The sequence below is a fragment of the Eptesicus fuscus genome, chromosome 7, assembly GCF_027574615.1.
Source record: "Eptesicus fuscus isolate TK198812 chromosome 7, DD_ASM_mEF_20220401, whole genome shotgun sequence".
NCBI classification, from domain to species: Eukaryota; Metazoa; Chordata; class Mammalia; order Chiroptera; family Vespertilionidae; genus Eptesicus; species Eptesicus fuscus.
In genome coordinates, this window is record NC_072479.1 from 72,889,353 (window position 1) to 72,906,520 (window position 17,168).

General features: G+C 37.1%; 1 protein-coding gene across 5 annotated transcripts in view; it reads right to left on the reverse strand.

The window, feature by feature from the left end:
- Positions 1-672: 672 nt before the first annotated feature.
- The window catches only part of SMCO2 (single-pass membrane protein with coiled-coil domains 2), a 32,684-nt gene continuing 16,188 nt past the window's right edge, over positions 673-17,168 (reverse strand). For all 5 annotated transcript variants that reach the window (XM_028144088.2, XM_028144084.2, XM_028144087.2 and 2 more), the window contains 5 exons: positions 13,264-13,354; positions 8,113-8,169; positions 5,389-5,445; positions 4,086-4,261; positions 673-934 (listed from right to left, as the gene is read on the reverse strand). In XM_028144088.2, coding sequence (XP_027999889.2) covers positions 736-934; positions 4,086-4,261; positions 5,389-5,445; positions 8,113-8,169; positions 13,264-13,354 — 580 coding nt within the window. In that variant the 3' untranslated portion in view covers positions 673-735. The remainder of the gene's footprint in view (positions 935-4,085; positions 4,262-5,388; positions 5,446-8,112; positions 8,170-13,263; positions 13,355-17,168) is intronic.

Here is a 17,168-nt window from a genome sequence, read left to right on the forward strand (position 1 = left end):
GTCTTACATTCAAAACTACTGCATCAATTAGACTTCCTTTGATTATAAGCAACAAAACCAACTCTGGCTAGCTTAAGCAGAAAACGATATGGACTAGTTCACCAAATTCAAGTTCCAATCATTTCCCTTCTTTGTATGATTCTCAAGATTCTCATTCTTAGAGATTGTCTGATTCAACATATTTCCAGCTCTTCTTAATAGGGCAACGGGGGACCAACTAGAATTATGTTCATTGGGGAAAGATACTTCTTTAAAAGCAAAATTAGGGTGCTGTTACCAAAACCATAAATGAATGTTAAGGGGCAAAACTAAATAATGTCCATATACCCGAAGTATGGCTCCAACCCAACTTAAGTAAAATTGGAAACAATGGAGAGGAATTCTGTGCTTTCTTTTCTGAGACATCAGAGGTCAAATGGGTGAAATAACCGAGGAAGCTAATACTGGATAGTCTCTGTGTCCTCACTGTTGGAGGATGAGAGAGGTTAGTGGTTTGAAGTAAATGTTTTAATCAATGTGTGGAATGATTTGAGGAATCGTTGTGCATTTAAGGGTAGAGATAAGCTGCTTTCATTTATTTCTGTCTGTGATCAACCAATTGCTACATGACTACAATGTCCTTTGCCAAACACCCTATAGTATTTTTTTAAAAAAATAATGTAACCACCATAATACAAGAACAGCCGGAATTTTATTGGGGAGAAAGTCAGTAGTGTAACAGCAACTTCTGCGTCTTTAGGAGGGCAACAAGTCTTCCACTTCCAAATTTAAGAAAGGCACAATAATCTCCCGTAGTTCCCACGTTCTGCGACGCCCAAGCATTGTAGGGAGCACCCTTTCAAAGATAAACGTGGCATCAAAAAATAATATGTAACATGAAAGTACAGTGAAGGTGAGGGCATAAAATATGATGAAAATCCTCAGTGCACGTTTCCTATAAGGAAAGAAAACATGTGTTACGAACATTCTGAAGAAAGCCACACTGACGTGACTCCTGGATCCTCCACCCAGGTAGCTCTATAACTTCATGTAAGTAACTGCACTTCTCTTGACTTCAGTTGACATCTGCAAAATAGTTGAGCACTTAAGTTCATGTTAGGACTGATATTGGAATTCTAACATTCTGTAGTCATGAAACAATGAAACCCTTGATATTGTGGGGCTCTTTCCTCTGAAATGGTCTTCTCACAGATGATTGCCATCTTTACCTCATTTATGAGGTTTATATGATGCCTATTTGAGAGAAAATAAAGGCACAGGGCAGTTAGATTTTCCTCAGGACACAAAATACATGACAAATGGAATTCAGCCCTCTCTATTACCATTTTTGTCCTGGCACCAGAATTACCCTTACAAAGTAATAGAAGCTTTTCCAAGTCTGAGGACTCCTCCTCCTGGGCTGTAATTATGATGTACTTTATTTGCTTTTAATTCCTTGCATTATTATTTTCTAACTGGAGGCCTGGTGCACGAATTTGTGCACTGGTGGGGTCCCTTGGCCTGGCTGGCGATTGAGGCCTATTGGGGGGCTGGCCAGAAGGGGAAGGGACCACAGGAGGTTGGCTGGCTGGCCAGGGGAAGGGCCGCAGGAGGTTGGCTGGCCAGCTGGGGGGAGGGACCATGGGAGGTTGGCCTGCTGGCCCTCCCCCCCCCCTCCCCTCCCCCATCAGGGCCTAGGAGGAGGGATCGCAGGAGGTTGGCCAGCTGGCTGAGGGGAGGGGCCGTGGGAGGTTGGCTGTGGGAGCGCACTGACCACCAGGGGGCAGCTCCTGTGTTGAGTGTCTTCCCCCTGGTGGTCAGTGCGAATAATAGTGACTGGTTGACTGGTCGTTCCAGTCATTTGGTCATAATGGTCGCTTAGGCTTTTATATACAGATTATAAATGCAATACATGATTAGGGTAGAAGATCTGGAAAATCCAGAAAAACACCAAGAAGAAAAGATATGTCACAGATAAGCCAGTTACCTGAAGGTAATCTCCATCTGTAATACATTTCAGAAGAAAAACTCTAGTGCGCAGTTCAAGCTAACTATGGGTCTATTTTGTGACCTTACTCAGTGGATTCTGTAAATCTGAGTCAAGTTTCTTGGCATTATCACCACTGGCTAGCTCTTGGTAGTTCTACAAATAATTGCTTCTACTTCACACATTTATTAAAGAGAACAATTCCATGGCTTTTAGTTTATTCATAAGCTTGTTCAACCATCACCACTATTTAATTTCAGGGTGTTATCATCACCCCAAAAAGAAAACCTGTACCCATGAACAATTGCTTTCTATTTCCCATTAACCCCAGGCCTGCCAACCACTAATCTATGTTCTATTTATATGGATTTTCCTATTTTGAACATTTCATATGAATGGAATCATGTACTGTGTGTCCTTTTGTGCCTGGCTTCTTTCACTTAGCATAACATTTTCAAGGGTCATCTATGTTATAGCATATATCATAGTTTATTCTTTTTTTGTCACACACACACACACACACACACACACACACACACACACACACATATATATATCCCACATTTTATTTACCTATTCATTAATTGCTGAATATTTGTATTGTTTCTACTTGTTAACTATTATGAAAATGCTGCTGTGAACATTCATGTACCGGTGTTTTGTGGGCATATATATTCAGTTCTTTTGGGTACATACCTAGGAGTGGGTCATATGGTAGCTCCATTAACATTTTTAGGAACTGCCAAGTTGTTTGCAAAGTGACTGCACCATTTTACAATCCCACTAGTAATACCTGAGGGTTTTAAATTCTCCACATGCTTGTTATTGTCTGTCTTTTTAACTCTACTTAACTTAGTGTGTAAAGAGGTATCTCGTGATTTTGATTTGCATTTCCCTAATGACCAATGATGTTGCACATCTTTGTTGGCCATTTGTGTATCTTCTTTGAAGAAATGTCTATTCAACTCCTTTGTTCATTTAGAAAATTGGGTTGTTAGTCTTTTTGTTTTTGGATTGTAAGAGTTCTTTATGTATTCTGGATACTGGGATCCTTAATTTACAGGATTCTGAAAAAAAATTGTTTCTGACCATTTTTTCCAGCTCTCTTATTGACTATATAGAGGAGGAAATTTTGGGGGTCTTTATTCCACCATTTTCATTGGCATTACTCCTCACTTAACTAATTTTTGTTGAACATGATGAACATCTATTTTTAAAAATACATTTTTATTGATTTCAGAGATGAAGGGAGAGAGACAGAGATATAGAAACATCAATGATGACAGAGAATCACCGATCAGCTGCCTCCTGCATGCCCCACACTGGAGATCGAGCCTGCAACCTCGGCATGTGCCCTGACCAGGAATTGAACCATGACCTCCTGGTTCTTAGGTAGATACTCAACCACTGAACCACACTGGCCAGGCTCTACTTCTGATTCTTTATCCCCGACCACAAAACCAGGAGAATCTTCAGCTCCCTCTTTTGTGTGCACTGTACCTTGCATGTAATCCTGACATAGGGCCCACAGCATATTATTGCAATTAAATTATTTTAAATCTCTCTCCTAATACTCCATGGGCTACTAAAGGCAGAAATCTTGATCATTTGGGGACTTGAAATATAAAAGATGTTCATCGTATATATTTTTAAAAAGTATATATGCTCATGCTCAGGGTATATGTGATGGTGTGGCATCTCTAGGAAGAAGTTCAAAGAGTCAGAATTTGCCATTTTGTATGTTTTCCATGCTGTACGAGGGAGAGGCATCCTGTGCAGCAAGCAGGGGTTTTCAAATCTGCTTAGCAGTTATGCTTCTCTGGTGGAGGAGGCTGCATCACACTCTGTAGACACTACCCTTTAAGATTTTATACATATAGTTATCTAAAACAATAAGGAAGAAATGTGTGTGTGTGTGTGTGTGTGTGTGTGTGTGTGTGTGTGTGTGTCTAATGCAATTGACCTATATCTAAAAATCAAAATACTATGACTTTTAAAGAACAGAAATAATTTATAAAAGGAGATGAAACAAATATTTAAGTAACACTTGAAGCTTAATCTTACTATTGTTCACACACGAGGGCCTGTCCAGCCCCCACAGCTCCTTTCTCTGACTCACCACAAGGTACTGCGAGGAGGGGAGTTCTGCACTGAAGGGATCAGGGGAGCCTGAAGAAGCAGATGCTCCATTTCTTCCCTACCCGTTTCCTCAGGACTCCGAGAGTCTGGGTGCTCTTCTCTCAATGGGTACATCCCCAGTCTTTTATTCATCACAGTCATGTCCTTGCAGAAGTTCTGGAAAGAAGAACAATCAACTATCATTTTTTAAAAAATGATTCCAGCCCAGCAGGTGTGGCTCAGTGGTTGAGCATCAACCTATGAACCAGGAAGTCACTGTTTGATTCCGGTCAGGGCACATGTCCAGGTTGCGGCTCGATCTCCAGTGTGGGCCTATTAATGATTCTCTCTCATCATTGATGTTTCTGTCTCTCTTTCCCTCTCCCTTCCTCTCTGGAATCAATAAAAATATATTTAAAAAATGATTCTAGGTATCTGCCAGTCTTATTGTAGATGATGCAGAGAGCTTTTCCCACCAGAACACTTCAGGGGCCCACATTGCAAGTCACATGTGAATCGTTTGAGGAGGTCATTGGCAGATATTCTCACCTATTAGAAAAAGACACTATCCCAGAGTAAGTTAGCATCATGGTATAACATTAAACAAAACCCACATGTTGATCTTTGCTGGACTATTCACATAGAAAGATAATTATCCTTGTACTGAATTTATCTATCCAATTTGTTCATCTATGTAGGGCACATTTTTTTAGTGATTCCTACCAGGCACTGTTCTAGGATGCAGTGGCTAACAAAATAGACAAGGAATGTGCATTGTATTGCATGTAGTCTTTTAAAAGCAAATTAGACAAAGAATTACATGCTAAACACATATACACATTAGATATTGTAGATTAAGATACGTGCCAAAGACAAAATAAACAAGGTGATGAGACAGAGTAGCTGAGATTTGGTGGTGGGCATCTACTCTAGAAAGTGGGATCATCAGGCACCTCTGAGCGGGTGACAGGTTGGTTCATTTATTCAGTTTCATTTTTCTGGGTAAGGAAGATAAGGGAACGTCTGGAAGAGATGACATGTGAGCTGAGCCTTGAAGAATGGGTAATATGTATAGTACATAGAGGGTAAGCTCCAGATGGAGGAGAGGTGGAAGCAGCCCAGAGGTGTGAGATGTTCTGTTGGCCCAAAGCAGAAGGCCAGGAGGGGAAGAAGACAGCAATAAGGGTAGAAAGAGATCAGTATGTGGTACCCTCTCCACTTCTAGGGAAAGGATTGCCTCTGTATTTATATTTAATTCATTTTATCGTACCATTATTTGAACTCATGTGACAGTGAAATCTTACCTCTATTTTTGCAACAAGTTTCTCCTTTAGTTCATGAGCTTCATTACAAGCATCAACCTGAAAAGACACCCACAATTTGGGGTAAAATAGAAATTATATTTTTCTGGTTTATATAATAAAGTTTTACTCATTTTGATGCCATTTAATTATAAAGTAGCTTTAACGAAAATTACTTTTACTCAGTAAAATCCTTGCTCCCCGGAGCAAATTCATAGTAAAATTATGTTAAATTGCAGGAGGAATAACCAAAAGATTAATATAATTATTTTCAATGCTTGTGAAAATAGAAGTGAAAATTTATATTAACAACTGCTTAAAATAAATCATCTTTTTCTCTCCTTATTGCTCTTCCCTTGCTCCTTAAAAACCATCCACCAGGCCACTAGTTAGAGAAACATAGTGTAATTATGAGGAAAAAAAGAAAATTATATATCTTTTAAGTATTTAAAAATTTATAATATATAAATGTTAAATCCTCATTATGTTAGTTTGAATATTTGGGCCTTTTGGTTTAGCAAAAGAACCATCCATAAAAGCTGTGTTTCCTCTTTCCTTGCCATGTCTCCTAGAGGTTGCCAGGTAGAGGTAACAGACGGATTTGGTTGGTTTCTATCGTAAGATCAAGACACAAGCTGAAAGCAAACCATTACCTTCTAAGACATAAATGCCAACTGCACATACATCAGGAGTACAACATTTTAAAGATTTTAAATAATCATCCCATAATAGATTTGCAGCATGACTTGAAGAGCAGAGCTATAGCAGGAAGAACAGTACTCTGGGATATAAGAAAGATGGGTTCTACATAGAGGTGCCATTTCTAGAAATTTATTGAATTGGGGTGGTAAACACACAATACAATATACAAATGATATGTTGTAGTATTGTACACCTGAAACCTGTACAATTTTATTAACCAACTAGTAGCCCGTTTGCACGAAGATTCGTGCAATAGACCTTCATTCACCTGGCTGCCTGTACCAGTTTTCTGCCGGCACCGGGGACCCAGGCCTTGGCTGTGGCCACCGCCTTCTGCCTTCTTTCAGGGTTGGGGCTTGGCCCCAGGCGGTGGCCTTGGGCTTGGCCGCACCCAGCGTCCCTGCTACTGAACGCAGGAGCCGACCCCCGGTGGTTTCCTGCGATCTGTGCAGGCTCCCCGCTGGTGCCCAAGGCCAGGAAAGCCTCCGCCCCAGGCTTTCCTGGCCTTGGGCTCGGCCACACCCCAACGTCCTTGCAAAGGTTTCCTGGTGGGCATGGTTGGTGGGCGTGGCTTGGGCATAGCGAAGGTGCGGTCAATTTGCATATTTGTCTATTATAAGGTAAGATGTCACCCCAATAAATTCAATTTTAAAATTTATTTATTTATCTATCTATTTATTTATTTATTTAAAAATAAAAATTATTAAAGAAGCCCTTGCCAAGACAAGCAAAGATATGGGTTTCTGAGGCATCATTTGTAATGGCAAACATGGATTATAAAGCCCCAAATATCCAATAAAATAAATGTAATGTATCTAAAAATCAAATCCTACATTGTATAAACAGCAGAAAGGTAAAATGACATCTAGTGGCATAAAATGTTTTTAAAGAAAAAATACTAAGTGAGCCTTAGCTGGTTTGGCTTGGTAGATAGGGCTTTGGCCTGAGGACTGAAGGGTCTTGGGTTTGATTCCAGTCAAGGGCACCTACCTCTGTTGCAGGCCCCATCCCCTTCCCTGGTTGGGGCAAGTGCGGGAGGCAACCAATCAATGTGTCTCTCTCATATTGATGTTTCTCACTGTGTCTCTCCCTCTCCCTTCCACTCTCTCTAAAAATCAATGGACAAATATCCTCAGGTGAGAATTAACCAAAAAATAAAATAATAATAATAAATATATATAACAAAAAATGCAAAGTGAAAATAACAGGTTGCAAAATAATATATGCAATACAATCCCATTAAAATAACAATATGCATAGAAAGATTTGATAGCATATAAATATACAGGAATGTTCACTGTGCCCTAGCCAGGTGGCTCAGTTAGTTGGAATGTCATCCTGTACACCAAAAGGTTGCAGCTTCAATTCCCGGTCAGGGCACATACCTGGGGTGCAGGTGTGATCCCTGGTCAGACACATATAGGAAGCAGCCAATAGATGTTTCTCTCTCTCTCTCTCTTTCTCTCAAATTGATGGAACATGTCCTCGGGTGAGAATTAAGAAAATAATGTTCACCATGTTTATTGTTGAGTGAGTAGGATTATTTTTCATTTTTAATATCAAAAAGTTCTATAATGTTTTGCTTATTAAAGTAAGCATGTATTACTTTTGTTAAGAGAAAAAATATATACATTTAAATATGTATTAAATATTTTTGTATATTTAGATATATAAATACATGTACATGTATATATTAAAATAAATACATATATTCATATATATATTCAAAATGTATACATATACATATATTCAAAATATATACATACATATGAATATATACATATATTCATTTATGGGAGAGCAAGAACAAGACTGATTCTTTTCATCTGGAAATATGGGCATATCACTTCATATTTCTGAGTCATGCTTTTCTCTTCTGAAAATGAGGGCATAGATTATATGACCCTAAGTTCCCTTCTAGGTTTAAAATTCTATCTTTCATCAAATTTTAGATTCCATCACTAAAATTCTCTAAATCTGAGATTTCTTTGAAGAAATCAATTATAAAGCCATTTTTATTATTACCTGGACAAATTTGTTATCCATTTCTCCTAGTTGCTTTTTAATTTCCACAATCTTCTCCTTTAAAACAAAGGGTATAAAATAAAAGTTATAAAGAATGATTTATGGAATTGAAACAAAACAAATTATGATTTTCAGAAGAAAGCTAATTCATGATCAAAAGTTTGAGATTTAATAGAAGCCATTTTTTTCCTTATTATTCTGGGTGTTGATATCCAAAATAAATATTAAATTAAATCAAGATATTATTGGCCATATCCTATGTAAGAGACTACTGAGCTAGGCACTGTGCTGATTGGATATCAGTAAAGAGTATTTGCCCTCAAACAGCTAAAGAGAATGTATAGTCTACACCCTTCTTTACCAAGTTTTTTCATTACCTACCCCTGAACTGTGGCATTTAATTATTTAGAAAATAGCTGTGATATAATCATATTTTACTTGTTGCCCTGGTTTGTTTACATAGAAAATATATTTATACAGTACTATCAAAGATAACTGAGATGGGAGTAAGTCTCAGAATGAAAGTCTAGATATTCTCATGGAGGTTTCAGAAAAATGTGTGGACTTGGGGACTCAACAGGAGGCAACACCCCAAATCTACCTCAAAGGTAGATTTAAACTATTCTTAGTTTAAAGGTCTTTTACATTTGGGGTGTGTGTGTGTGTGTGTGTGTGTGTGTGTGTGTGTGTGTGTGTGTGTGTGTGTTTAAATGCTTTTACCAAATTTCCCTTCTCCTCTTTCATGGCTTGCTGAGTCATTCCATTTCTTCATGAGAAATAAATGAGCCAATTCATGTGATATTTAAAACTTCATTAACTTATTTCTCCTTTAATTTTCCCAAACTTGGTTTGCTGTTCCCAATTCTATTTCTAACAATGCTCACTTTTCCCTTCATTAGAGTAAACCTAAAACCATTCCTACTGACTTTGCATCTGTAACAATTATATTTAAAGTTTCTTACTCATTAAACCACTGCATTTGTTTTTACACAGGCTTTCCCATCAACCATTAGACTTTTTGAGGACAGAACCTGTCCTAACTCCTGCTGACTTTTTAAATTTTTTAAAAGTCATGTTTATTGAGGTTATAATTTATATACAGTAAAAATCACCTTTTTAAAAAGTGTGCAATTCTATGAATTTTGACCAATGCACAGTGTCACATAATCACCACCACAACAAGGTCTGGAATATGTCCATCACAACCCAAATTTCCTGTGCCCTTTTTTTGATCTCCTACTCCCTTTATCCACGACTCCAGCAATCACTAATCTATATTTTGTTCCTATTTTTGCCCTTTTCAGTATTGCACAAATGGAATCATGAATTATGGAATCTTCTGAGTCTGGCTTTTTTCACTTAGCATAATGCACTTGAGATCCATTCACGTGATTGGATGAATAAGAAGGCCATTCCTTTTTATTGCTTAGTAGTATTCCATTTTATAACATGTGTTATGATTTATCCACATGTCACTTGGGGGATATTTGGGCTGTTTTTAATTTTTAAGTTTAAGTCTATATTTTTTAAGTGCATACACAGCTGTGTAACTCCAGACAGAATCTTCATACATATTTTTGATGTCTTTCCCTTTCAAAGTATTCCAAGCTCTTATTTGTTTTTTTAAAATCTCACTTTCATTTATTTTTGTGCTTGTCTATCTTCCTCCTCGTTCCTTTGATATTTATCCCTCTCCAGCCCTAACTCCTGCTGAAATCCACATTCCTGTAGGACAGCTGACTTTTGAAGGAATTTTCTAAGGCGGAATAGTTCTTGGCCTTTGTCCTCTTCCCTCTTTTCATAGTTCGCAATTTCCAAAACCCAAGGACAGTGAAAAAAATGCTTGACTTTTCAACTAGCACAAAATGAAGTTGCTACTTTAAAATGTTGGACCGAGTCACAGTTAAAAGTAATTTTTTTCCTTGGTAATAAATCTGTGCTAATCTGTAGATGGCTTTTCATATGTCAGGGTTTAAATTACATTACCTTCTTACAATAAAGAGCTATTTATCCTTTACTTCTTCCAAAATCCACTTAATTTAAACTCTTTGGCTTAAGCTAGAGCTGGGGCTGGCAATTTCAATAAAAAAAGGGGGGGGAGGCTAGACACAGACTTTTTCTTTTTTTAGAGACTTTTCTTCAAAGGCCTGAATTTTAAAAGAGCAGAAAAAGTTATCAGTCAGGGCTTAAAGTCTAATTATTTTCAAGAGTTGATCACTACCTTCCTTGCAATATTTTATGACAAACTGAGAGATAAAAATCACATAGTCATATCAATAGATGCAGAAAAAGCATTTGACAAAATCCAACACCCTTTCTTGATAAAAACTCTCAACAAGGTGGGAATAGAAGGATCATACCTCAACATAATAAAAGCTATATATGATAAACCCACAGCAAACATCATACTCAATGGGCAAAAACTAAAACCATTTCCCCTAAGAACAGGAACAAGACAGGGATGCCCACTCTCACCACTCCTGTTTGACATAGTACTGGAAGTATTAGCTATCGCAATTAGGCAAGAAGAAGAAATAAGAGGCATCCAAATTGGAAAAGAAGAAGTGAAGCTGTCTTTATTTGCAGATGACATGATATTGTACATAAAAAACCCAAAAGATTCCATCAAAAAACTAATAGACTTAATAAATGAATTCGGCAATGTAGCGGGATACAAAATTAACGCCAAGAAATCTATGGCTTTTCTATACACCAATAATGAACTTACAGAAAGAGAGACTAAAAAAGCAATCCCATTTACCATCGCACCAAAAAAATTAAGATACCTAGGAATAAACTTAACTAAGGAGGTAAAAGACCTATACGCAGAAAACTACAGGACACTGAAAAAAGAGATAGAGGAAGACGTAAACAGATGGAAGAACATAGCATGTTCCTGGATTGGTAGAATCAACATCATTAAAATGTCCATACTACCCAAAGCAATCTACAGATTCAATGCACTCCCCATCAAAATACCAACAGCATATTTCACAGACCTAGAAAGAACTCTCCAAAAATTCATCTGGAATAAAAAAAGACCCCGACTAGCCTCAGCAATCCTCAGAAAGAAGAATAAAGTAGGTGGGATCTCAATACCAGATTTCAAGCTGTATTACAAAGCCACTGTTCTCAAAACAGCCTGGTACTGGCACAAGAACAGACATATTGATCAATGGAACAGAATAGAGAACCCAGATATCGACCCAAACCACTATGCTCAATTAATATTTGACAAAGGAGGCAAGAACATACAATGGAGTCAAGACAGTCTCTTCAATAAATGGTGTTGGGAAAACTGGACAGATACATGCAAAAAAATGAAACTAGATTACCAACTTACACCATACACAAAAATAAACTCAAAATGGATACAGGACTTAAACATAAGACGGGAAACCATAAAAATACTAGAGGAATCCACAGGCAACAAAATCTCAGACATATGCCACAAGAACTTCTTCACTGACACTGCCCCTAGGGCAATGGAAGCTAAAGAGAAAATTAACAAATGGGACTACATCAAAATAAAAAGCTTTTTTACAGCAAAAGAAACCATCAACAAAACAACAAGAAAGCCCACTGCATGGGAAAACATATTTGCAAATGCTATCACTGATAAAGGTTTAATCTCCAACATCTACAGGCAGCTTATGCAACTTAATAAGAGGAAGATAAATGATCCAATAAAAAAATGGGCAACAGACCTAAACAGAATATTTTCAAAAGAAGACAGAAGAAAGGCCAAAAGACACATGAAAACATGTTCAAAGTCACTTATTATCCGAGAGATGCAAATCAAAACAACAATGAGGTACCATCTCACACCTGTCAGAATGGCTATCATCAACAAATCAACAAACAACAAGTGTTGGCGAGGATGCGGAGAAAAAGGAACCCTCGTGCACTGCTGGTGGGAATGCAGACTGGTGCAGCCACTGTGGAGAACAGTATGGAGTTTCCTCAAAAAACTGAAAATGGAACTCCCATTTGACCCAGTAATCCCACTCCTGGGAATATATCCGAAGAAATTAGAAACACCAATCAGAAAGGATATATGCACCACTATGTTCATAGCAGCACAATTTACAATAGCTAAGATTTGGAAACAGCCTAGGTGCCCATCAGCAGATGACTGGATCGGAAAACTGTGGTACATCTACACAATGGAATACTATGCTGCCATAAAAAAGAAGGAATTCTCATCATTTGCAGCAACCTGGATGGAATTGGAGAACATTATGCTAAGTGAAATAAGCCAGTCAATGAAAGAACAATACCACATGATCTCACTCATTTAGGGATAGTAAAGAACATTATAAAGTGGTGAACAAAAAGATAGATACAGAGACAGTAAAGCATCAAACAGACTTTCAAATTACAGGGGGAAAGTTTGGGAAAGGTGGGGGAGTTATGAAATCAAACGAAGGACTTGTATGCATGCATATAAGCATAAACAATGGACGCAAAACTCTGGGGGGGGAGGGCATGTGTGGGTGTGGGGTGGGGGGGTAATAGTAAGATATGTACACATATAATACCTCAATAAAAATAAAAAAAAATAAAAAAAAAAAGTTATCAGTCAGGGCTTAAAGTCTAATTATTTTCAAGAGTTGATCACTACCTTCCTTGCAATATTTTATGACTCGTTATAAAAGGGAAAATTAAACCTTTCTCTAAGAAACGTAAGGAAACAAACACAACAGGAAAACTTAGGAGATGGTGAAAACCAACACAGAACTCTTCATGAAGAAAACAAAGACAGATGCAACTATATCCCTTACACTCTAAGGATGCAGCTCTTCACAAATACTTAATGTCCTGTCTTCTCTGTACTGTTAGGTGCTGGGATACAAAGATGAAGAAGAGTTTTGCTGTAAGGTACTCATCGTTATCTTAAGATGGCATCAAGATATAACCCTCTTATTTGTCTGACTGATTTTCTAGATAGAATTTTTAAAATCTAGCCTTTTTCTTTCATCAGAGAATACAAGCGTAGCCAGGCGAAAGGTGCTCAGAACTGACCACCAGATAGCATTCCTTCTCGTGACAGAAGATAGGTTTTAATTCTTGTTATGACCTGTTAAACAATACAAGGGAGGGCAGAGTCCCCACAGCCTCCCTGTTGTCCTCCCCAAGCCTCCAGCTTACCTTGATGTTTTCCCCCTTGTTAGGGTCAAGGCCCTGGTGTAACTCCAGCTTTTCAACTTGGCCCTCCAAGGACATCACCTCACTTAATAAGCTGCAAACAGACCAAGAGATGGGCTAAGTCTGTGGATTAAGAAAAATCTCCTAATCTTTTTTTGATCTTTGCAGAAAGATCAATTTTAATCTTTAAAAAAAATTAAATCCAATTCCTATAACAGAAGACTCTTGGATAAGTGCTTGTGTTGGAATTGGGAGACATAAATGCAATTCAAAAAAAAGTAAAAAACAACAACACTCTAAATAATTTAGATAATAGTAAAGAAATGGAAGACCTGCCCAGCTGATGTGGCTCAGTCAGTGGTTGAGTGGCAACCTATAAACCAAGAGGTCATGGTTGATTCCTGGGTTGTGGGCTCAGTCCCCCGTGTGGGGGCATGCAGGAGGCAGCAGATCAATGATTCTCTCTCACCACTGACGTTTCTATCTCTCCCTCTCCCTTCCTCTCTGAAATCAATAAAAATATATATTTTTTAAAAAAGAAATGTTAAGACCTAACTAGACACAGGAGCAGAACATTAAGATTATTAAAATGGAAGCTTAGTTAAATTTCTAGAAAAGAACCATGAAAAATCTTTGGGACCTAGGATTAGGCAAAGAGATCTTAGACTTGACTCCAATAACACTACCATAAGAGGGAACATTGATAAACTGGACTTCATTACAAGTTTAAAACTTTTGCTTGGCCAATGAATGTTATATGGATTTGCATGTCTCATATCTGGCAAAGGTCTTATATTTAGGGTATGTGAAAACCTCTGAAAACGCAACATTAAAAAACAAACTCTCAGCCCAGCCCGGTGGCTCAGTGTTTGAGCATCGACCTATGAACCAGGAGGTCCTGGTTCAATTCCCCGTCAGGGCATATGCCTGGGTTGCAGGCTCAATTCCCAGTAGGGGGTGTGCAGGAGGCAGCTGATCAATGATTCTCTCTCATGATTGATGTTTCTATCTCCCTCTTCTTTCCTCTTTGAAATCAATAAATATATATATACATATATATTAAAATATATATATATATATTTAAAATTCTCCAATTAGAAAATGAACAAAAGACATGCACAGAAATTTCACCAAGAAAGTGTATAGATGGCAAAAAACACATGAAAGGCTTTTTAACACATTAGGCATGAAAGATTTGCAAATTTAAAGCTACAGTGAGATATCACTACACATGTAACTTACCAGATAGCTAAGATGGAAAATAGTGATAACACCAGATGTGGAGAATTTGGATCACTCATATATTGGTGATGGGAATGTAAAATAGTACGAACACTCTGGGAAATAGTTTGGCAGTTTCTGTCAAAATGAAACTAAAAACAGACTTACCCTATGACCCAGTGATTTCACTCTAGGACAATTGAGAAATTAAGATTTATTTTCATACAGGAAGTTGTGCATGAATGTTTCAAGTAGTTTTTTTCCTAATAGCCCCAAACTAGAAAGTGTGCAATTGACTTTTGGTGGGTGAATGATTAAACAAACTATATATATCCATACACAGACTACTTATTCGGTAATGGAAAGGAAGGAACTATTGATATATGCAACAACGTGGGTGAACCTCAAAGGAATTGTGCCAAATGAAAAAAAAAAAACTAATCTCAAAGGGATACATATTGCATGATTTGATTTATGTAATGTTCATGAAATAACATAATTATAGAAAACAGATTTGTTGTTGGCAGGAGTTAGGGATGGGTGAGGGAGAATGAATGGTTGTGGCTATAAAGAAGTAGCATAAAGGAGTTAAAAATCTTACCACAATGAAATACCCAGGAAATATGACTTCCTGGTGAATTCAACTAAACATATAAGGAATAAACTATGCCAGTTTCACACAAACAGGTAGGAAAACATCCAATTTTTTCCTGTGAGGCAAGTATTCTTCTTCTACTAACACTACACATTACAAGAAAAGCACGGACCAATATCTCTCATTAACATACTTCTAAAAATTTCACTTTAGTGAAGTGAATCCAACAATATATAAAAAGGATAACATATTATGACCAAGTGAACTTTATTCTGGGAATTCAAGGCTGGTTCAGCATTCAAAAATTAGTCATTATAATTCACCATGTCAAGAGACTACTAGTATAAACAAATACAAAGTGATCATTCATAGAATTGAAAAAATCAGATTATTCTGCTGTTAAAAAATATCAGTAAACTAGGAATATAAAAAAATTTCCTCAATTTGAGAAAAGGCATCTTTAAAAAGAGCATCTAACATCACATTTTATGCTTTTTCTGTAGGATTGAAAACAAGGTAAGTATGTCTGCTGGCTGCTATCACTCCATTTATTCAGCGTTGTACTAGAGGTTCTAGCCAATACAACGAGGCAACAAAAAGAAATAAAAGGCATATAGATTGGAAAGAAAGATAGAAAGCTGTCTCTATTTGCTCATGACATGGTTATCTATGTGGAAAATCCCAAATAGCCTACAAAAACTACTGGAGATAATAAATGAGTTTATTAAGGTCACAAGACACAAGGCTAATGCACAAAAATCAACTCTATATAACAATTAACTATTAGGAATTGAAAATTTTAAAGTACTATTTACAGTAGTACCAAAGGCATGAATACATAGGCATAAACCTAAAGAAATTGAAAATATTTCTATAATGAACACTATGCAACACTGTTAGAAGGAATCAAAGACCTAAATAAATATAATGATATACTCTATTCCTTAATTGAAATAATCAATATGATAAAATGTTAATTCTTCCAAAATTTATCTACAGATTAATGGTAGTTTTAATAAAAATCACAACAGAGTTGACAAACTGATTCTAAAATCTACATGGAAAAGCAAAAATATATATATTTTTAAAAATCTAATAGCCAAAATAAATCTATGTCTTTATTGCAAAAAATGCACTAAATGTGCTTCAATTAGTGAACGGATAAACTGTGATATATTTGCATAATGGAATACTATCCAGCAACAAAAAGAAACAAACTGCTGATACATGCAACCACATAGGTGAATGCCAAATGCATTGGACTAAGTGAAAGAAGATAAACTCAAAAGGTTGCATACTGTACAATTTCATTTATGTGACAGACAGGGAAAGACAAAACTGTAGGGACTGAGAGCAGATCAGTGTTCACCAGCAGCTTAGCCAGGGGAGCGTGGTTAACCCAAAGGGCATGAGATTTGGTGAGTGGTAAAAGTGTTCAATGTCTACTGTGGTGGCTGTACAACTGTATGCATTTTTCAAAACTTGCAGAACCATACAATAAAAAACATAATTTTGTTCTGGCCAGTGTGGCTCGGTTGGTTGGGCATTGTCCCATGCACCAAAAGGTTACCAGTTCCATCCCCAGGTCAGGTCACATGACCAGGTTTCAGGCTTGATTGCTGGTAGGGGGCATGCAGGAGGCAGCCGAGAGGTGTTTCTCTCTCTTTCTCTATAAAATTAAATTTTAAAATATTTTTTTAAAGACATAATTTTACTTTATGTAAATTATGCTTTAATTTTTAAAGTAATTAAAATTAATGTATTGGATTTGAATAAAAACCACAAACTCTTTTAAAAAGCAAATATTAGTGTTTTGGAAGAAAAAGAGCTATTTTGGATAGGATGGTCAGGAGAAGGCTGCTGGGAAGAGATGTTTAACTGAAAGGCATGGTGATGCTTAGCTCCTTGGGAAGATATTTAACTGAAAGGTGAGAAAATGTCTAAGAGTAGCCCTGCCGTAGGAAAGATTTTAGAATATGGTGGGCTGGTTCCGAAGGCCAGAGGAATTTATTTCTAAGAATAACTTGCATTTATTGTTTACTGTATATCAGACACTGTGTTAAATTCTTTACCTACAGTAGCTTATTTAATT